The sequence below is a fragment of the Alligator sinensis genome, unplaced genomic scaffold (genome assembly GCF_000455745.1).
Source record: "Alligator sinensis unplaced genomic scaffold, ASM45574v1 scaffold1241_1, whole genome shotgun sequence".
NCBI classification, from domain to species: domain Eukaryota; kingdom Metazoa; phylum Chordata; order Crocodylia; family Alligatoridae; genus Alligator; species Alligator sinensis.
Window position 1 is genome coordinate 1,785,338 of NW_005842202.1, and position 22,662 is coordinate 1,807,999.

Sequence of the window (22,662 nt, forward strand, 5' to 3'; positions counted from 1 at the left end):
AGGGCGATCGTTTATCAGAGGACTATTCAGAGGAGACTGGAGAGAAGCTGGTTTGTAGGAGATACCCTTTAGACCCAGGCCAGGCTTGTGCTCATTACAGCAAGTGTCATTACAGGGCACTTTTTACAGAGACACAGTTAACTGTTCCCTCCAGGGCCCCCGAACTTTGTGTTGCTGATAATTAAACAATGAAATACAGTAGAAAAGAGCCCGTCTCCCCGGCTATGGCGCGGCTGGTTATTTATGAGCCCTGTTCATTTTTTATTATTAAGGATGGGAACACAACTTGGGAAGTTTTCTTATCGCTCTAATAAAATCTTATTTTCCAAGCACTGCCGGTATAAATTTGAACCCATTACCTCAGTCATACAATCACGGGGGCTCGTAAAGGGGAATAAAGGCAACAAGAATTGCAGATGGGGAAAACCGATCAGGTCACCTCCTCGTCCTTCTGCTAATGTAAAATTATTCCCCACAGGATGTTTTTGCTTATACTTTGTCCTCATTGCTCCAGTCAAGGGCCTGTCCTCATGGTTACAGCCAAGCACCAGTGTTGAGAAAGCAGGAGGCACTCGCTTGAGAAGGGAAAGAAGTATTTGGCTTTCTTCCCAAACCTCCCATTAACACCTCCGGCTATAAACCTCCTCCCAGGCCAGCTGCAGGCAGAGGCTATCATGATGGGCTCCCCTTGAGAGCACAAGTTGCCCAAAAGAAAACAGGCAGGGTTCAGAGTCAGTTGAAATCAAGCCTCTAAGTTAGATGTCATCTACTCCAAAATCCCATGCTGGTCATAGGCCCATCACTTTGCCTGTGCTATTAACAGTTGAAAGGCTTAAGAGCAAACTGATTAAACTGGTCCAAACCTCTTGGTGCCCTGTATGATGCTGGTCCAGACTGGGAAGGATGCAGGGCATCTCAGCTTGGGCCCTTCCACCATTGTTTCCATCTCTTCTGGCTGCAGATTCCCTGGATTACAGTGTGCACGGTGTATTGGTCCCTGGCAGGTCCCTTGGTTTAATTCATGGAAAAATTTTAATTTGTCATTAGCTCTTTTAAAAAAAAAAAAAAGCAAAGAAAAGAAAAGAAATAGCAGGGCAGGGTTATTTACAGGACGGGGCTAGATTGCTTTGAACTCCAGAAGCATTGATGAGAAAAATTTCTGAGCAGAGAGGCCATCAGTACCTGACCCAGCTGTGGGTACATGTGAGCAGCTTGGGCACATGCGAGTGCAAGTCCAAGGCTCCCCCGCCACAGAGCACACGCCTGCAGCCACAGAAGCCGTTCTGCCACATTTTATCTCCAAGTCCACCTCTATTTATGTTGAGTTATTTACTGAAGGCGACATTTATGGGTTCATAATTAGTAAGACAATACAGCGCCGGGGTGTTTAAGATAGCCCGGCTCTTAGCGCGGCGCAAACCCATCAGTGTCTGCAATGACCCGTGACAGTGATTAAATTAGTGAGATGTGTCACAGGGCTCACAGATCAGGCTCACGCTGGATATCAGCCCCCAGCCTCCTTCAAGGAGGCCGGGGAGGCGAGGTAGCTGCATCCATGCTTTGCTGGGCACAGCCGTGACACTGAACCGCGGCATCACTTACCCCAGGGCTGCTGGGCAGATAGGCACTCGTGCTGGAGACACCCTTGGCCCCGTGGGCATGAAGGAGCACGGCCACAGACAGCAGCAGCAGGGGATGGGAGAAGTTAGGGGATGCAGGAACAAGGAGCAGGAGCCGGAGCAGCATGGGGAGAGCATCACTGAGGGGGGCAGAACCCCCTGGGCCCAGCCCGTCTCTCCCCCTGGAAGCAGGACCACAGGGAGGGTGTTTTTCCCCCAACAACTCCATCCACCGTCCATGCAGTGCCTGGGGGAGGACGGCTGCTAGCTCCCAGCATGGCAGACCTGCCTCCACCCACAGCCTGGGGCTGATTTCATGTCCAGCAGCATTAAATTATAGCAGACATGCAATTCAGAGGACCCTGCAGCACCCTAATGGCCATCCATGGCTCCGTGATGGATCTGGGCCGGCGGGCAGGCGGCTGCTAGGGCTTCGCAGGGACACATTATTGATTCTGATGCTCGAAGACGCGCAGCCTGGCCTCCCGGGGATCAGCTCCTCTTCCCCCCTGCCAGCACCGGGGGCTCGGCTCAGCTGCCCCTGGAGCTAGCAAACCCAGCAGAGCCTGCGCTGATGGGTGCTGGAGAGCACCTCGCTGTCAGGACAGGGGATTGCCTCTGCTCTTCCTTCCCTGCCATCCCCTCTGCAACCCACTCTTTGCTCCTGCTGCCTGGTGCAGAAACAGTCCCGCACAGCTCCTCCATCCATCCATCCATCCCCATCCTGTCACCAGGCCTCCCCTGGCCTGTGGCACCGCCAGCCTGCTCCCTAAATGAAATTAAAGGCCCAGCCACACCACAGATTCTCTGGTGCCCAATATCCTTCAAAAACCTATTAGGCTTTATGGGGAGCTGTCTCCATATACACAAGAAATGGCTCCGCGCTCAGCTGTTTACAAACCGCTGCCTCACCGCAGACTCATTTTTAAACATCCCCATTTCTCGGCAGCTCCTCAGATGCCTTCCACCCAGCCCTTGGACCACCAGCCAATGTTAGAGGGGTGCCAGTGTTAACCATCATGCCTTCCACCCAGACCTTGGACCACCTGCCAATGTTAGAGGGGTGCCAGTGTTAACCATGTCCTGAGCATCCGTCTGCTCCAAAACCCCGGCAGGCTGGGGCTGAGAGTGTGTTTAGGACCCTGCTAGAACATCTCTAAAAGGGTTAGAAACCCCGGAGCTAGGGCCTGAAGTTAAACCCATTTCAGGGCAATCTTTCAAAGCAAGTCCTCCCTTTCCAATGAATTTTGTTGTAGAGGTACAGGGGCCTGCGCTGCACTCCCGCAGTGCTTTCCGGCTGCTTCACGACTCCTCCAAGTACATTGCAAATGATTTACTCACCCCGCTTTGGCTTGTATGTGCTTCCCTGCTACTTCTGGGGTTAGGGAAACTGAGGCGGAGCAGGGAAGTGACTTGCATGGGCTCAGGATGCAACTACCGCCCAACATGCAGGTCAAACAGGCATGGGCTCAAGATGCAACTACCGCCCAACAATGCACCAGGTGGGAGCTGGGAAGGATGTTTCCCTGTGGAGCATCACAAGTGCTATGTGAGGGGGTGCTGGCCGGTCCCTGCTGCATGCCCGGCTTCACCTGCATCACCCCCCAACCCACTTGCTCTCTTGCCATAATTAAACGCACTCAAAATTTTGCAGCAGGGGAGAAAAATAAGTTACACGGAGACCATGGAGGAAATGTGAGGACGCCAGCAAATTCAACAAGTGCTTGTGTGGCTCTTCAAGTGCCCTTCAAGCCGGCCTGATTAGAGCCATTTCATATAAAAGCTCCGAGGGGTTTGGGAGGGGCAGTGTGGGGCTGAGCTGCAAGGTACGGGCCACTGGGGAGGGCTGAGTGGGCTCTGCATGAATGCTGGCGGGGGGTCCTTCAAAGCCAGGACCCTTCCTGCCTCGGGAAGGAGGTGGCAGCACAAACCCCCTTGCAGCAGGGCACGGGGAGGTCCCGCCAGAGGCAGCAAGGCTGCTTTCTCTCACCCAGGGGCAAGCAGCCGCCAGCCAGGGGGTGGGCGCTTGAGAAACCCCACAGACAGAGCAGCTCAGCCGCACAGCTCCAAGGCAACCACCAATCAGCCCAAATTGGATCATCCATGTGCTAATGACAAACTGCCTGGGTCAGGGGGGGAGTCTCCAGCTCAATAAGTGATGCTTCCTGCTCAATAACAACCTCTTGTTTGCTTGCCAACTGGACTGCGAGGTCCCTGGAAGCCGCTTGCCCCTCTCTGAAGCCCAGGAAGGACTTGTGGCACACCATGGGGGTCCTGGGGGTCCCTCGCCACCTTGCACAGGCACCAAGCAAACAAGGCTGGCAGGCCCCCAGGCCTCCCTAGCCCTAAGGGAGATCAATCCCCCTCTTCCAGTCAAGCATGAGAGATGACTGCCTGGGATGCAGCTTCTCAGCTGGTCTCACTGCAGCAAGGGAAGTTGAAGTTGGATATTAGGAAAAACTCTCTCACCAGGAAGGTAGTAAAGCACTGCAACAGGTTACCTAGGTTGTGGGATCTCCATCCTTGGAGGGGTTTAAGACCCGGCTGGACAAAGCCTTGTCTGGGATGATGTAGTTGGGGCTGGTCCTGCTTGGAGCAGGGGGTTGGACTAGGTGTGACCTCCTGAGCTCCCTTCAACCCTCATTGCTTATGACTGTAGCTTCACTTGGATCCAAGCAGCAGCAAGTCAGATCCACAGGCCAGAACCGGACCAATGCATGGTTATAACCAGCGTTCGGGTTTCCACCGGTGGTTGCTCAGTCCTTCTGGAAGCAGCTTGACCCCTGAGATGTAGGGACAGCCAAAGACAGCAGCTGTGGAGAGCTGGGGTGAGCCTGCGGGTTTTGTCGCTTGCTAGAAATCCTACTCAAGGTTAGAGTTAATTAGAAGAGCCAAGGGAGAGTCTTCACTAAGCCTGGCTGGGGGCTTTCTGAGGAACCACATCTGTGCTGCCTCAGGCAGCAAACTTGTTTGTTGAGAAGGGGAAAGTTTCAAAGTCTCCAATATTTTGCCAGGCTCCATAAGCCATGTCCTGCCCTGCTGGGCCCATCACTATCTGGGCTCCACTAGCCTCTTGCTTATCTGTGACCCCGTCTCACGGTCCCATTTGCAGAAGGAATTGAAGCCCATTGAAAATCTTGCCCTGCTTCTGCATCAGCAAAAGCCCATCTAGCCAGACACGGAGCTGGGCTCCATCACAGCCCAACACCAGGGCTTCCTGTCAAGGGAAGCAGGTCACTGTCTCTAAGCTTGCAGATACTAGCGGGGCCAAATGCTCTGATTCCCAGCAAAGCAATTACCTTGCAGCAGACCGCAGGGAGAATACTATCCCATGCCGAGGGCACGTCTGACCTGGAGGCCGCTGCTGCTGATACCAGGCAGTTGTGGAAATGCAACCATTGCAGCAGGTGCCCCATAACCCCAGGGAAAAGGCGCAGCCTCCAGAGCATACACACGTGGAAAACAAGGCTGAAAGGATCGTACTGATTAGCTCCCTGAGAACAGACGGCCTGATAGAAACCGCATTAAAATCTCTTTAAGAAAGCACAAAACCCAGGAGAAAGCTTGGAGCTAATGATGCCGCAACGGAGGCTGCAATTAAGCGGCCCTCTCTGCTCCAGGCCCTATGCCAAGCCCTGCTTTAGTGCCCAAGCACTCACCTTCATTGCCCACACACACCAACCTCCTCAGCTGGCCTCTCTGTCCTTGCCCAGGGTCCACTGGAGCCCCGCTGCCCCATGCAATGCTGCAACCCAGTCGTGAGTGAGAAAGACCAGGGAGGGGCACAGAAGCATTTGCCCCTCACCCCCATGGGACTGCTCCAGTTTGGAGGCTGCTGGGGATCACTCACACTCATGGTGCAAGCATCCCACCCCTGCCAACCCTCTCCTGCCAGCCCGCCTGCCCTCCTGAGGAGAGAGGTTTGGCAGGCCCCACGGCCCAGGCCATCCTCGGCGGCTGCCCACAAGAAAGCCCCAACAAACACTGGCCGAGATGGCTGCAGGATGAGCTGTCCCCACATCCCTCTCCCCAGAAGCATCCGCAAAGGAGACCCTGGCTGGACCAGGCTGAGGTGCCACCTTCCAGGTGTGGGCACTGCCCGGGTTCAGCCTGACGCAGCCCACTCCATGGCCTCAACTGAAGCCCCTGCCACCCTGGGCACTGTCCCTAGCTCAGCTGCAGCCTGGCTCTTGCTTTTTATTATCCGGATTCAATAACAGCAAGCAGCTCCGAGCTGCCCGGGCTCCTGGGAGGCGACGTGCCGTCCGCTAACAGAGCCGAGAAATCAAATTAGCCCCGGCGCTGCACTCGCTCTCTGCCTGACATGGCTATTGGCAGCTGAGGGGGAGTTCATCAGGGCCTCGCACTAATTCTTATCTCGTTTAAGTGACTCCACGCTGCCAGATGATGCAATTTGCACTGGGCTGCGGCCGAGGGCTCCGATTCCTGCCTATCTGTTTTGCCATCAGTTCCATTAATAGGAAATTTCTTCAGGGAGAGCTTGATTGCTGCGCTGTCCGTGAGCCAAAAAGAGAGAGAAAGGAAGAAAAAGCCCCTGCGATGAATCTCGCCTGCAGGTCCTGCCACCCCGGCCTGCTCCCTTCAATTAGAGAGTCTCAGAGGAGCCCTGTGTCCGGACGCTCACCCAGAAGCGTGGAATTGAAGTGAGAAAGACTCATCCAAGTCCAGGCTGGTGCCAGGAGAGTGAAGTCATCCCTAATGGATGGGGTGCAGCTGCCTGGGCCCTGCCTCCTCCAGGAAAGACGCGGGCCCTGCCCTGACCTGGCTGCAGGGTGCCCCGCTGTCCGGCACCCCACATACGTCTGAATTAAACAACACCCTCAAAGGCAAATGTCTGCAAGCACGGCAGCAGGGAGACACCCTTCCTGTCATACCAGGAGTGGTCCCCCTCCTCCACCGGCTAGCTGCTTTCTGGTTGTAATAGCAAAAGGGGCTTCAGTACCTGGGTTTTGCATTGGCCAGCCCTAGAGATTTGCTGGTGGGTTTTCTAATACTGGTGCTTCCCAGTGTCTGAAATGAGCAGCTGTTTTGGGGGAACCTCTGTTTTCATGGGCTCGTGGTGCAGAACCGACAGTGCATGCCGGGGGAATGGGTCTGTCCCAAGGCCATGAGATGGTCAACAATAAAACATGGTTACTTACTTCCAGCACTGGTGGTTGGGAGTCCAGGATGGAGGCTCTTTAGTGCTCCTGAAATGCCACCATCCAAACAGCAACCAGAGTCCAAGAATCACAGGGCTGGAAGGGACCCCAGGAGCCGTCTAGTGCAGCCCCCTTTTCCAAACACAGGTGAGCTGTTCCCAGTCCATCCCAGATAAACGTCTACCAGCCTCTCCTTCGACCTTGCAGGGAAGGAGAGTCCCTGGCTTCTCTGGGCACCCTTTTGCTGTTCTGAGAGTTAGAAAGTTGCTCCTGCGATTCGATCTCTATCTGCCTTGCTGCAGTTTGAACTCACCTCTCTGTCCTGCCCTCCGTGGCAAGGGAGAAGAGCCATTCTTCTATTGTGGCAGCTTTTCAAATAGTGGGAAACTGCTGTCATGTCTCTCCTTCATCTTTGTTCCTCATCCTCACCACCTGGCCTCCTGCATTTTGCTTTCCAACTTCTTTATTACTCACCTCTGGATCCTCCTGTTTCTCTACATCCTTCTTCAAACCGGAGGCCCAGAGCTGCACACCATACTCCAGAAGACGCCCAAACAGCACCGCGCTGAGTGGTACTCTCACCACCCATGCCTTGCATTCAAGGACAGCCCCAGACTGCATTTTTGCAACCGTATCACATCCCTGGCTCCTGCTGAGTCCATGACCCACCAAAAGCCCCAGATCCTCCTCAGCCCTGCTACCACCCAGCCCATGAGCTCCCGTTCCACATTTGGTTTTTCTCCCCTGCGTGTCGTGCCTTGCATTTGTCTTTGCTGAACTCAAACAGAAAGCACACTGCTAGGCCTATCAAATGGGATCCATAAATAATCACAACCCCGAACAGCTTCTACAAACCCAACTATCCCAGGGAACAGCCAAGCCACATTTGGGTCTCTCTCTCTAATGATGCCAGACTGAGTCTCATTTAAGATCTTACTGCTTTGATGCCTCTTGATTATTTATAAAGCAAACAAACACATCCAATGTCATCGATCAATCTCTGTCATTTGCTGGTCACGCTCTGTGTATCATGGCATCGCACTGTTCATCAATACTCGTGCTTTGCCTTTTGGAACCAACCCTTGGACTTTGGATGGTAATTTCTGTGTGAACCGTGTAGCACCGCCACCCCCAAGAAAAGCTCCAAGAAGAGAAACAAAACCCTCTCCACCCTACCAGGTTAAATGATAAATGTCAGCACGGACAAGGAGACAGGCTGAGGGATTAAGAACGATAGGCAAAAATGGAAAAAGAAGTTTTCAGCTCTAGTTGGAAATGCAGTGAAAGGCCTGATTCTCCGACCGCTGTCATGAGTGCAAATCTGAATGAAAAGGGACTCTGGAGAAGCCCTTGGAGTGAAACTGGTGTTGGAGGTTGGTCTAAGAGGAGAACAAGCCCAAGGGGCAGGGAAGATAGACAGAGAGAGCAGCAAAGACGGTTCTCACATGAGCTGTGATGAAAGGACCTACCAGGGCTAGGCGAGTAAAACTCAGATCCCTTCTGGCAGCTGCATGGTGTCCGGGGGGAGAAAAAGCAAAAGAAATGCTTTTGCTTTAATTTTTTTTCATGGATATTTCACATCTTGCCAAAAAAAGTTTCAATTCAAACAGGAACAAAAACCTGTTAAACTGTATTTCTGTCCTCTGCTCCCTCCCCCATTCTGCCATGCTGCGAAAGGTAGAAAACTCATAACACTGAATACCAACCCATTGCCTCCTCCCAAGGCTCTCCTTTTGTTCCAGTTTGGATCGAACTGGGACGTTCAGGTTGCAATCAGAAAGCTGCTGTTTGGTTTTGTTTTTTGGCTTTGTAACAATGAAAGATGGAAAACTTGAAAGCATGTAGACATTTCCCAGGGGACTCAACACATCAGAGCAGAAAACATTTAGGGCGCATCTCTATCTATAGCCTATTTCAATACATGTTAAAATGTCACTTAAAAAAACCACACTCTTTAGTTAATGTGCATTAAAATAGGCTGACATGCATTAAAGTGTCACTAAAAACTGTGCTCTTTAGTTAATGTGCATTAATATAGGTTAATGCACATTTTCTTAGCATCTCACAATGGAGGTACTAGATTTAATGTGCATTAACTAAAGCACATCACTGCATGTGTAGATGCACCCTTGGGGAGCAGAGGCTTCCCTAGTGCAGCTGCCTGCTCAGACCCTCTCCAGTCTCAACCTCAGCACAGCCTCACTTGCATCTTCTTCTTCTTTCCCCTCCCTCTTCTTTCCATCTCACCACCCTGTAGAGGAAGTAAACTCTCCCCCTCCTTTCCCTTCATATCAAGCCTCCTCTCAGTTAGACTGCAAACTTTTGGGGACAGGAACTACCTACTAGCCTGTGTTTGTACAATGCAAACCTCAACCTCAGTGGGGCCCTGTTCCTGGCTGGCCCCAAGGCACTAACACGAGAAACACTCTCCACCATGGTTAGCAGCAACAATGGTGCATAATTCTCTGGCCAGTTAAAACACATGGCACGTTTCAGTACAAAAAAACAAGCCAAGACACTGTTCAATAAAATAGGGCCCGTGGTTCTAGCACGGCCTCCTCTCTGTTTACCTAAAAAGAAAAAAAATACCAATTAAAAATAACCTGACCGTTGTTATAACCTCAACCTTCTTGGCCTCGAAGTCCCTCCATAGTTTTCGTGAATTAAATGGCATTCAGCTGCAAAATCTAATGGTTATTTAAAGTGCTTATTGCCTTGCAGAGGGGCTGTTTGTGGGGGGAATTATTCAGGCAGGGAGAAGCTGGAGCCTGCATTTATCTACTTAGCTTATCTGCTCATCTGCTCACACCTCACAACACCCTTCAAAGGATCTGGCGGCACCCCAGCACCCTGGATGAGAATCACTGATCTAGACACACACACACTGGAAATGGGGAGAAAAACCGGAAGTTATGACCGACGCAGCTATTGCAATCAGCAGAATTGCATCAACGTAGCCTGTGCTGAATGCGGGCGAGCGCATGAAAGTCAGGCGCCGACAAGCAGATATTTAACTGAACGGTGATGGTTGCAATATGAGTAAGCCACTAACTGGTCCCGCAGTCCTCACCATGTGTAACAGAGACATATTTGTGCAGCGATGTTTTAATAGAGCCCACTGCTGGGATTTTCACTCTGTTTCCATACCACACATTAACAAAGCCATAGATAGCATTACTTATGCCCACTAAATTTCCATCTCGCCATCAGAGGCTCCTGTTTATTGCAAGGACAGGCTGCGAGAACACAATCACAGACGCGCCATCCTCAGCAGCTCTGTCTGACACAGCTTTTAAGCAGGACTCGGGTAACAAATTGTTTCCCAGGTCAGCCTCGCAGAGACACAACAGTGCCCTCCCTGGCTGGGGAGAGGCTGAGAGGCACGGAGCATTTGTCTGGGACCACACGGCGTGACATCAGTCAGGGTGGGTGGGTTGCTCTTCTATCCTCCCAGCCTGAAACTTGATGCAGCAGAGGCGACTGATTGCAAGATTAATTAGGCATTTTCAGAACCCTGACAGTCGGGGGAAAGCGAACAAAAAGTGCTGCCTGCTTCCCGGACGAGGTTCACTTCATCTGCAGCAGGAAGGCTGGAGAGAGTGCAAAGGGAGTGACCACGGACAAGAGCCAGGAGACTCGCCTGCATGTGGAATAGCTAAGCCAGTGCCTGGGACCTGCGGAACCAGCACCACTGACATCGACCATGGTGCTCTCGGCTTGGTGGGCATTGCTCACCCTGGCCCTGGCTGCCTTCGAGCTGCAGAGTGAAGGTAAGGAAACTTGCGGCAAAGTTGAGGGAGTGTTTGCAGGGGCCGGGAGATGGGGATAGTTGCTTGCACCTGGCCCTGGGGGCTTTTCTGGGTGTATTTCATGCAGGAGATTTTTTTCCCCCAAAAGCATCAGTGTTAACACTAATAGGCTGTGCACCTGCTCGCCTGGCAGCACAGCGAGGGCACGGGGATTTACACACCAGCTTGAGACCTGTCAACCAAATGCTTGAACTCGGTGCTCAGGTTTGTCCCCTCGTGCTTTGTGCATTGTAGAGCTGGACTGAGCTCTGTGGATGGCAGCGCACAGACAGCTGCTGCTGCAAGGACTCTCCCTGCTCAGCACAGATCTGCACTGCCAACAACCGCAAGGAATCTCACTTCTCGCCATACCACTTTCGGCACCAGCGGGAGGGGACCCAGGGGCCGGCAGAGCCCAGCAGTACCAGCGGGCACGTGTCTGGGGTCTGGCCCTGCTCCTGGCACGTTACATGCTCTCCTTTGCTGGGGGGGCCTGCCTCTGAAGCTTTGTGCAATGATCTAGCATTAGAGAGAGGCTACTCACAAGGAGACAAAGCCATCATTCACTTGTCAGGGGGCAAAATCTCCCCGTGTGTCAATCAGTGCAGTGCCACAAGTGATTGCACCAGCTGAGCTTCTGGGGTTGGGGGTGAGGGGCTGGCATAAAACCCCGTTAGGGGACCAGCATCAGCAGTGATCTTTGTGCCACAGCTTGACAAGCTCCTACTGGGAATGGTGTGACCAGAGGATGTGCTCAGCATCTGAGCACAGGGCCCTTCCAGCTCCAGCACGCTCCTGGCTCAGTAATGGAGCTGCTCCATGCACAGCTCCCCTTCCCAGAGACCCACGCTGCATGCTGCAGCCCCCACCCTGCACATTGGGCAGCTGCCGCTGGCTCCCCACAGACTCTGCACCTCTCCGGTGCACGCAGGAACCACAGAAACCACTGGGACCTCTGCAGCAGCAGGCGCATGTCCCAGGCCTTTCCATCTTTTGATTTTTTCCTTTCAAGCTGCCTTCTCTGGGTTCCCCCACCCTCGCGTGCCGAGCCAGGAGGCTGCAATTTCCATTCTGTACATACACAGGCCAGATCCCATGAGCCCAGAAATCCCTTCCTGCTAAGTAATAATTATCTGTCACTTGAGAACCGGGTGAACACGAGGCACTTATTATCCACCTCCACCATTCAGCCAAGCCCATTAAGGCCAGGCTAAGGCACTGGGCCACTTTCTATCCAACACCTCCCCATCTCTGCTCTCTGTGTGCCAGTGCCACAGCCTTTCAAAATCCAGGGGTGAACAGACAGACCTGGGAGCAAAGGAAACACCAAGAGATGTGGACTGGACCTCAGTGGGAGCTTGAAAGGAAAAAGCAATCCTCTACTTTCATGTTGTGGGCCTGTTTGTACACACACGCCATGCGGTGCATCACTGCACACCTCTTCCTAATTTAAAACAGCCATGTTTTACTTAAAAAGCAAGTCAGCTTCAGAAAAAAAAAAACTCTATTTTAACAAAAATGCTGAAATGTTAAATTTCTCCCATTCCCCCATAAAGCACCTGGAGACAAGCCGCTGTGCTGGGACACACCTGGTAGCTACCAAGGTCTCCTTCCAGTGTGCAGGGAGTCCCAGGGTCACTGCAAACTCCATCCCCCCCCACTCAGGACCATGTTTGCAGGAGCGCCTGTCCCCATTAACAGTGGCTCTTCCGTGGGTCGGAGGGCATCTCAGTTCTGCACATGGGTGACAGGCAGGGGAAGCTGCCGTGAAAAGCACCTGCAAGGGGTGAGGGGAAAAAACCCTCTTGTTCGTTTAAGAACAGCCAAGTTAGGACAGGAGATGGATCCTGGTAAGACCTTCCTACTACTTCATTAAGCAAATGGACCTGCTGAGTGGCAGGTTTAAGACTCTTTCGACCTCCAGGAAATATTGGGGTTTATTAGGTGATGATGGATTCTGTAACAAAGACGCCTGGGGCCCAAGGCTCCAGTCCAACGGAAAGCAAGATCAAAGGAGGACCGCAGCAGAGATGCCAGGATGCAACATCACGTGCGCGGATCTTCATCTGAGCTTTCCGCACCCGAGTCACTTCCATCCCAAATGCAAAGTGAAGTTCCCATCCCTGCTGGCTCCTGCATGGACCATGGGGGAGCTGCGCGGCCTCCCCTCCCCTGCGCCCACCCCGGGCACTTGCATGGGGGAGCTGTCCAGCTGCAAAAATGCTGAAGAGCTCTAGTTTTTTGTATGAAAAGCGGTGCTGAATTCAACAGGCACACGTAAGGAGCACTTTGTGAGCACTGGCCTGATGTCAAAGGTCCTTTTATGGAGAAATCACTGGAAATGTCCAGCTGGGACAATGGTTTGGGGAAAGAATATTGCCCCCCGCCCCCCGCCAAAAGCAAATGTGTGTCAACCGACACATTTTCAGATTTTGGGTCAATTTTGGGTCATAATTTCCAGCTAAAGGGAAAAAAAAAGTTAATAAAAAAGTGTTTGGGCACAACAGGCATTCAACATTTCCATATTTTTGGAAACAGAGAACATTTTCATTTGGAAACTGACTTCAAATTTTAATTAAAAAGTGTAAATGCTTTAAACCCATTCAAGGCAAGCTTTCAGGCACAAACATGCTTCTTCAGGCATGCTGGTGTAACACCAGCAGAGCCTCCCTATGCCTGGAGAAGGGAATTTGTAACCAAAAGCTTGCAAAGAACATTTTTTTCCAACTATTTAGTTAGTCTAATAAAAGATATCACATCTACCCAAAGAACCTTGCCTGCCTGTGCCCTTAGACCAACACGGCTACAAATCAACAACCCTTAGACCCATTCAATGCTTTGTTTGGCTCTAAGCAACAACGACGAGCATTAATGACATTATTTTACCTCTCGTTTCACTGAAAGTCTCGAGAAGTTTCCAGGTCAGCCTCCCAGGCCATGTGTGCCGGAGCCAGCTGCAACCAGCTCCAGCTCAAGGACCGCTCGGGCTGAGTCTGCAGTGCAATGGCAAGGGAACAGGCTTTCCTCACTCATTTGTCTCCTCCAACGCTGTTCTCCTTGGACTTGTGGGGAGCTGGTTGAGGCTGAATGCAGCTCACTCAGAGCCGCTGTAGGTTGTGTATGAAGCTGGAGAGTTTGGCATTTTTTCACAAGCTTTACTAGAGAGCACATTAGCTCCATTCCAGATGGAAACACCTGGCTGATGGCACATGTCACTCGGGACTTGGTCCCCTGCCCCCAGGCAGGTGTAGGGCCAAGCACTGCCCTTGTAACCCACAGCCGGCATTCCCTGCTAATACGCCTTCAACTCCGATCACTAGAGACCATCTCTAACACAAGAGCAGGGGCTCTTCTTGGCCTGGGCCCTGTTGCAATTGCCAAGGAGGGGGACACAAAAAAAGATGTGGCACTTTTGAGTATTATGCATATTATAACGGGAGCCTGCAGGTGATGCAAAGACAGCAGCCCCACTGCACTAGGTGCTGTACAGGCACTTAGCAAGAGCCAGTCCCTGCTGTGAGGAGCTTCCCTTCTTGAGGAGCAAGGCGGACAAGGACAGGTGAAAGAAAGGATTGCGAAGCCCATTGTACAGATGGGAAACTGAGGCATTACATGAGTTTGCCCGTGACAGAACAGGGGCCTGACCTAGGCTGGGCCCTTCCCACCATCTCATCTCACTGTTCCCTGATGAGCACCAATTTTTCCCCATTAGCTGCTCGGAGAGGGAAGAACAGGACACTGGATACAGCCAAGCCGGCCCTGCTCCAGCTCTCTGAGCACCTGCTGACTCATTACAACAAGGGCGTCCGGCCAGTTCGGGACTGGAGGACAACCACCAACGTGGCCATTGACGTCATGGTCTATGCCATTCTCAACGTGGTAAGTGCTCTGCTGCCTCAGCAGGTTTAACACCTCTGGGGCTGTCAAAGAGGTGGGGGGAGCAGGGTCTCCTGAGCCTGTGGAGAGGGGACGTGCATCATGTGGATGCATGAAGCTTTTCCCCATCCATACGTACAAGAAGAAGAGACACATCCTTCCTAGGATCTGGGGCAGCTGACAAAACCAAAGGGGAAGTCAGATTTTCCAGGGCCCAGAAGCCTACTTAGGCACCTCGATTCATGAGGGATTCACACGTGCCTAGCGCCTGGCCTGCTGAGATGGTGGGGTAACCAGGAGCTCCACACACCAGCTGCATTATTCAGCGCATCCCGTGGCAAGGCCCCAACCAGGCACAAGGCTGCTTTGCTGCAAGCAGCCATGCCCAGTGAGATGCCTCCTTATAGGGCTGGGCATCTCCACGGGGAGGGGGTGGGAGCAGCCCCAGGCATAGATAGCCCTTGGCTTTAGGATGGGCTGGCTCAGCTGCTAGAGCTGAGAGCATCTCTGCCCAGGGACTAGCCAGGGAATGGCCAGGCCAGAAGACAGGGAAAGCAGAGGAGCCTCCATGTGGGTCAGCAGGTGGGAATCCATCCTCCTGCTACCTGGTGATCCCCTCACCTGTATGTCTCTCCTCCTCCTGGGTGTTTGCCCGATGCTTGCTCCTATCCATGCCCTCCCTGCTGAATCCCGGTCCCCCGCTTCAGCAGCTGCAGACACCAATGTCCCTTTGACCGCTTCACATTTGCTTTTCTTTCCGTCCCCAGGATGAAAAGAATCAGGTGCTGACAACCTACATCTGGTACAGACAGGTGAGTGGAGGGGGGGGCCCTGCCTTGCTACCCCCTGCCATCTCTGCACCGGGACAGAGATCAACTTCTCCTCGTTATCAGGGAAACCTGCCCATGCCAAAACAGGGAATTCTCCTAAGAAGCAACGGGGCCCAGGGAGGTTTGCACAATCTCCCAGGGATCATAAGGCTCGTCCCCGTAACAACAGAGACACAACTGCCACAGGGCACAGCTCACTAGTGTCCCAGGACAGCAGACGTAGGTGGTCCAGGGAACACACGTGAAGGGGTCACATCCCTGTGTGGTGTAGCAAAGCCTAATCCATAACATGGGATGTGCTCCCATGAGGTTGGCTCTCCCATGCGATGCACAGCTGGGTGGGTGCAATCCCTGAGCACCCTGGCTTGACTTTGTCCCGGACACAGCGCTGGTAGGCATCTGCCAGAAGTAGGGCCCTCGGATTCATATGGGACTAGACCAATCCCCAGAGCTGACCTGCTCCCCGCTTCTCTCCCCCCTGCAGCACTGGATCGACGAGTTCCTCAAGTGGGACCCCGACAACTTTGATAACATCACGCAGGTGTCCCTGCCCACTGAGAGCATCTGGGTGCCCGACATCCTCATCAACGAGTTGTAAGTGCGGCGCGGCTGGCTCAGGGGCCCTCGGGAGCAAGCAGGGAGGGGCTGCCCCCTCCCCGATGCCCCCCGGCTCCCATTGGTATGCTCAGCACAGAGCTGGCTCCCGCTCCCTCGCGCCGGCAGGCTGCAGATGGGGAGCAGCTCGGGAGCTGGGACATTTCCAATGCTGGCGCACCATAAACATCCGTAATTACCCGCGCGGCACTCGGGGGATGAGGAGGGGCGGCTCGGCTGTTCTGAGGAAGGCTTTGTGGAGCAAACACAATGCTGGGGCAGCTGCAGAGCTGCCAGCCCTTCCTGGGGACGGGCTCCATTGTCTTCAATACTCCCCGGCCTGTTACGACGCAAGGAGCGTTTTGTTACCCCATGCATGAGCCATGCTTTAAACTTCCCAGATCTGCCTTTTGCATGGGGAGGTGTCCGCTGTAGTGAGAGACAGGGCTGCAGGACAGCACGGGGAAATCACAGCTGCTCCCTGGGGGCATGGTGGGTTTCCAAAGCAATGCCCAGCTACCATCCCACCCCCTTAGGGGAACATCCCACCCCCTAAGACTTTCCCGGGAGCGGTGAAAGGCCCAGCCTTTCCTCCCATTCACCCTGACCCCCAGTCTCAAATCAGCTTGGCTGATTTGAGCCCAGGGCATGGCTATGTCACTGGGGGATAGACTGGAGATGCGTCTAGCTCAGTTGTGTTACTCACTGCATTGGACATGGTGAAAGGGAGCAAGAGGCAGACATGGCTAGTGGGAAGGGGCAAAAAGGGGAATAATTGGTTATGGGAGAGGTTGACAAGGCCAAAGAGAGATTATGCTAGCAACCTGCCGATTCACAAGCTCGCAGGGGGCTTCAGGGTAGGGGCAGGAGAGGCAGCCAATGCCTTGTATAGGGCTCACTGCAGGGTTCAGCGGCAGAAATAGGTCCTATCCAGTCTCAAGCTGATCCTGAGCCCCAGCTATCCCCTGGGAGACTGAGGGCTGCCCCTCCTGGGCTGGTCCCTGCCAGCACCTCGGTTAGAGACGCCCCAGGCAGTGCTGCCCTCCAGACAGAAGAAAACGGGCATCTGGGGGGGTGCGGGGTTTGCTTTCCCCTGACGGTGATGCCTTCCTCTGTGACCTTCAGCGTCGACGTGGGCAAGTCCCCCGACATCCCCTACGTGTATGTCCTGCACCAAGGGGAGGTGCAGAACCTCAAGCCCATCCAGGTGGTGACCGCCTGCAGCCTGGACATCTACAACTTCCCCTTCGACGTGCAGAACTGCTCGCTCACCTTCACCAGTTGGCTGCACAACAGTACGTGACGGGCCATCGCCTCCCTTTGCCAGACTTGTGGAGGGGGGCAGGGACCAGGCCAGCAGAGAAAGCTAGTAGGACCTGGGTGAGGAACCCAAAACTGGGTTCCCAAAGAAAGCCCCACTGCAGGGCAGTCAGCACTTCAGAGTGGGAAGCCACTAGCTGCTTCCAGGGAGGAAGTATCCTCAGGGTGTGGGTGAGCAGGTGCTGTCCTAATCGCTCCCCTCTCCTCCTCCTTGCAGTCCAGGACATCAACCTCTCGCTGTGGCGGCATCCTGATCAGGTGAAGTTCGACCGCAGCGTCTTCCTGAACCAGGGGGAATGGGAGCTGCTCTGCGTGCTCAGCCACTTCCGCGAGTTCAGCGTCCAGGGCAGCGACAGCTACCCCGAGATGAAGTTCTACGTAAGGGCCCTTCGGGCAGTGGGGCAGGGAGGGGCTGAGGGGGCGGATGCCATCACCTCCTCTCGGCTTGGGCCACTGCCCTCCTGGCTCTGGAGAGATGCTGGGGTCTGCTCAGCAGACCCTGGCATGCATGCCCAGCTCTGCCCCTAGCACACTGGAGAGACCAGAGACTGCCGCAGAGAAGGTCAAGACCCAAGACGCGTGCACAGAGCTGGCAGGGATGATGCTGGTTTGACTCCGATGAGCTTTTATCCTCAGATAGGGGCTCAGGACCAGAGCCAGGACACCCCCCTCAAGGCAGGCCAGCAAATCACAGGGATCAGCTAGGTAGGGCCCTTACAAGGCCAGCTGGTCCAGCCCTGGCGTCTGCTTGACATACAGTTAAAACCGTGGGGTGCTGGAGATCCCAGCAGAAAATCCATCCCATGATGCCTTCCCCATGCAGTGAAAAGGGTCTCCCTTCCCTTCCTCCTCTCTCCTGCCTCTATCGCAGTGTGTCGAGGGTTAAGAGTCTGCAGCCCAGCACCAAGGACACCAGCCACTGCCAGTGCACAGCTTCACTAGCTCTTTATTGGACACTGATGACTGTCAAAGACTCAGGAGGCTCCCAGAGGGAAGGCAGGGCAGAGCGATACAGATGCTGCCTTTGCACCTGGAAATCCAGGAAAGCTGAGCTGCAGACCCTTGCCCCATGCCCAGCACCTGGGCCCCTTCTCTTAGATGGTTTCAGCTCCACAGATGCTCTCCTGGGTCAAGGCCAGAGTTGGGTGCACGCTTTGGCGGGTCTTGAGTTAAAGGTGCTTATCCTAATGAGACAAGAGCCCAGGTACTGACATGGCAGCAGCTGGAGAGGAGAAAGCAAGGTGAGCGGGGCTTGATCCTGAGGGATAGAGGAGTTCATCATCCAGGGATGCTCTTGTTGAGAAAGGGCCCTAATGGAGCTGGTAGAGACAGGCCGCCTCTGGCCTCCGTCACCAGCTCCTCCTGCCTCCTTCCTCTGTACTCGCAGGTCGTTATCCGGAGACGCCCTCTCTTCTATGCCGTCAGCTTGCTGCTCCCCAGCATCTTCCTCATGGTCATGGACATTGTGGGCTTCTACCTGCCTCCAGACTGCGGCGAGAGGGTCTCCTTCAAGATCACCCTGCTGCTGGGTTATTCCGTCTTCCTGATCATCGTGTCCGACACGCTGCCAGCCACTGCCATTGGCACCCCGCTCATAGGTACGGCGGGGCCAAGGCCACCAAGGGGCACAGCCCATCCAGTGCCCATCTCCTTCAGACTCTAGAGGCAGGAGGAGGCTGGGGGGTGATGGAGAGCGGGCAGATAAGCCCAGGGACTGGAGCTACTGGTACAGTAATCCATTAGGGAGAAGGTGGGAACAGTAACAGCTGTGGGTAGAGCTGGGCATTGCAGGGGGTACTGGTCATGGGGCTGGAAGAACTGGGCTGCCACAAGGCAGGAGATAGGGGTGCGGGGAGCTTGGCCAGCCGGTGCTGCCTGCTAGCCCGAGCCAAACACTCATGCCCCTGTCACCCTCTGGCAGGCATCTACTTCATCGTGTGCATGGCCCTGCTCGTCCTCAGCCTGACCGAGACCATCCTGATCGTGCGGTTGGTGCACAAGCAGGACCTGCAGCCCCACGTCCCTGACTGGGTCAAGTGGCTGGTGCTGGACCGAGCCACCGTCCTGCTCTGCTGCCGTGACAGGAAGCAGTTCAGCCCCATGTGGGCGCAGAGAGCCGAGAGCACCCGGCACTTGGAGAGCAATGACAGCTCAAGTAAGAGCAGGGGTGGGGGAGGCCCCGGGGCACTGGGAAAAGGGGACCGAGATGCCAGGAGCTGGGCTCCAAGCCGGCTTAATGGCCTGTTGCCAGAACCTGCAAGGCAGCAAGGAGCTGCCCAGGCCCCTGGCTCTCTCCCAGGGAGGTTGGACTGAGCGACAGAGCAGGTGCTGGGGGGGCTCAGCTTTGACCCACATCCCAGCTTAGCACATGGAAGGTAACACACCCCAAACAGCAGGTGTGTTACCTGGTGACACACAGGCAGGTCCTGGGTCTCCCTGAAGCAAGTCCCCTTCATCTACAACGGCAACAGCTGGGTGTAGGGGGGCACCGGGCTTGGCTGCGGGCTGGTTCCCAGTGCTCCCAGAGCATCAAGCCTTGAATCTGGGCGGTGGAAGACTGAGGCTGACATTGTCCCCAATATCAGCTCTCAGCCAGGCACAAGGGAAGGAGGGAGGGGGCACAGCCCTGCAGAGCAGGCCATGCTGCTACCTGCAGGCCCCACTTCAAGCAACTCTTGGGCCCACAGCCAAGCTGAACCACTACAGCGGCGAGATCCCCCAGGAGTACGAGGGGGCAGGGGGCATGAGGCCCATGCTGACCACCCTGGCCCGCGGGGAGAGCCCAGCCATGATGCACAGCATCCTCCAGGAGATCATTTCCATCCGCCACTTCCTGGAGAAGCGGGATGCTTCCCGCGCCATCGCCTGCGAGTGGCTGCAGGTGGGCTACGTGCTGGATGCCCTGCTCTTCCGCGCTTACCTGGTGGCCGTGCTGGCCTACAGTGTCACACTGGGCACGCTCTGGTCCATCTGGCAGTATGCCTGAGCCGTGCCGGCAGCAGGGATGGGGTGCTCCGAGGCTGAAGCTTCAACAGGGGGACTCTTGGTCCTTGGACTCACCTGCGTATCGTGACCCAGGACCTCAGGTGGGCAGGCTGATCACTCCGAGCTGGCTCAGGATTGAGTCTCAGCTGGCCTCCAGAGGCAATAGCTGGGGAAGGATGACCAGGTGCTGGTTAATTCCTCACCAGGACTAAACCTTTGCCTCGCCCCATTTCCAATCCCTGAGGAACTCCTTCCCCATTCTCCTGCTCCCTGCACACTCCCCCACTCACCCTCCATGGCTGACCCATCACTCCCCTCCCTCTGGACATCCCCGGGTAGAGGCTGGCATCTCCCTACACCCCACTGCAGCACCAGTCTCTGCCCAGAGCTTATGGCTGGGGGTCCACCTACCCTGCCCCCCTGCATGGCACCTCTGCACCTTGCTGGTTCCTCTGAGACCCATGCCAATCCATATGCCTTTCCAAGCCTGCCCTTGAATGAGCACAATTGCTGCCAGGCTTCATTTGCTTAATGCCTCTCTCTAGGTGGCTGTCAAGGATGCTCCCAGGCCCCTTGACAGCCCAGTTAGTTGTTCCCCAGCACCTGGTGTGCTATGATGCCTTTAAGTGTCGCACCTGAAACGCCCTGGAATGCAAAACCTCTCCTTTGCCCCAGCCCAGGACATGGCACCAAATAAAGTGGGTTTAACTACACCGATGGGAGCAGAGCTTTCGTGCAGCTGCCTGCAGGGCTGGGATAGCCCCAGGAAGGGATGCCACAGCGTGGTCAGCCTGTTGAAGGCACCGGGGAGGCAGTCAGGGCTGGCTGGACTCCGCTAAGTCACGCTCAGTGCTCTTGAGCAGTCCGGCTCTGGGCCCATTCCTGGAGTGTTCAGCACCATGGACAGAGCCCGCAGCCACCAACCCTCGCCCGAGCTCCCATGTCCGTGGCACCCGCTGTGGCTGCAACATGGCTCTTCTGGGTCAGGACTTACCCTCGAGCTCCTTCCCCAGAGCCCAAGTCAGGCCGAGGCCTGTGCACTGGTGCATAGCGCAGCTGGGCTGAAGGCAGGCGAGCAGGAACCCTGCCATGCCCTGTGGTTGTGCAGCACTCAGCACGGTGGCGTCCTGCCTGGGACTGTACTTCTGTGGCCCTTGGCAGCCTGTCCGTGGCTCTGGGGCACTGGCCACAGGACCCATCCGACTATCCCTAATCCTGTTTCCTCCCCGCTCTGCACCCCCTGGCCATGTTGTGGGGCCGGCAGCCCTCCCTGCCGAGTGAGCAGGTGTCTGTGCCGGCGTTTCTGTGGCAACGAGAGCCAGGGGACCATGCGGCGCACAAGGCTGGAGGCTGGAGAGTTTGGATGCTAACTGGTGTCAGCGCCGCGGTGGCACTTGCCATGCTGCCTGCCTGCCCCCACACGTCCCCACTGCTCCCCCATCTGCCCTCACAGCAGGCCCCAGGATGCACCACCTGTGCTGGTGCAGAGATGTGCTCTCTCACCTGGACTCACGGGTCTTGCTGCTTCCTTCTGAAGTCCTCATGCCAGCATCCCTGGAGCTCCCCCCATGGGCTCCAGATGCCTTGGTTCACCTGTGGTGGAGACGAGGGCAGAGAGAGGCCCGTCTACTCCAGAACCAGCCTGAAGACAAGGCCTAATTCTTATGGGCCCAGAAATGCTGCGTCTCGGGCATCTGTCGGTCACTTCTGGAGGCCCCGGGGACTAGGCCAGGGGCTTGTCCCTTCCTGCACTGGGGACCTGCTTCTCCTTTCCCCAGCCCTGTGCCTGATTCTCCCTCATAGGCCTCTCCCAGAGCCAGGCATCACACAAGGCTTCATTTAATTTCTTTAACTCACCTGCCCATCCTGAATACTTGCCCAGTGGGTCCCTCCAGGGCCCGGCTCAGCCGCTCAGGCTTGGAGAAGGATGAGGGGAGTGATGGCAGCCCTGACTTCAGACCTCACTCACTTCTGGGGCAACAGGATTCCCCATGGCCATGTCATCCCCTGGCCAGTGCAGGCTCCCTCCTCAGGTTATCCCTTTCACCACCCCACCGAGCTCTGTCTTGCCACCTCCTCCAGGGACAGAGACATGAGACTGCTTGGTATTCACAGTGAGGAGCCCCTTCCCTTATGCACACCAGCCTGGGGGAGCAAGGGGGCCAGGGACTGGTGACCCAGATACCTGCCTCATACTGATGGTGGTTTACCTGAGTCCCCAAAGAAAGAGCAGTCACTGTTCCAAGGAGGCTGGAGATGAGGGGAACCACCCCTTCCCATGCAAGCATCGTGGCAGCAGGCACAGGCTGAGAGGACATCATAGCAGGACCTGCTGGATAACAAAGCTTCGGTACAATCTTCTCCCTGCTCACCCAAGCCAGGGGCGGCTGCATACCACCAAGGGACAAGACGGGTGGGCAGAAGGCAGCACAGGAGTAGGCAATGCCTTGTCCCTCCTGCCCCAGGTCTGTCTGCACCTTCATTGCCA

The 22,662-nt window shown here is 55.1% G+C and overlaps 1 protein-coding gene across 1 annotated transcript; it reads left to right on the forward strand.

Annotated features, from left to right (window-relative positions):
- Positions 1 to 10,484: 10,484 nt before the first annotated feature.
- On the forward strand, positions 10,485 to 20,175 carry HTR3A (5-hydroxytryptamine receptor 3A). The gene is made up of 9 exons (XM_025207629.1): positions 10,485 to 10,551; positions 14,282 to 14,448; positions 15,213 to 15,257; positions 15,760 to 15,869; positions 16,995 to 17,164; positions 17,407 to 17,567; positions 18,577 to 18,787; positions 19,111 to 19,344; positions 19,877 to 20,175. The coding sequence occupies exons 1-9, from the start codon at positions 10,485 to 10,487 to the stop codon at positions 20,173 to 20,175; spliced, it is 1,464 nt and encodes a 487-aa protein (XP_025063414.1).
- Positions 20,176 to 22,662: the final 2,487 nt, after the last annotated feature.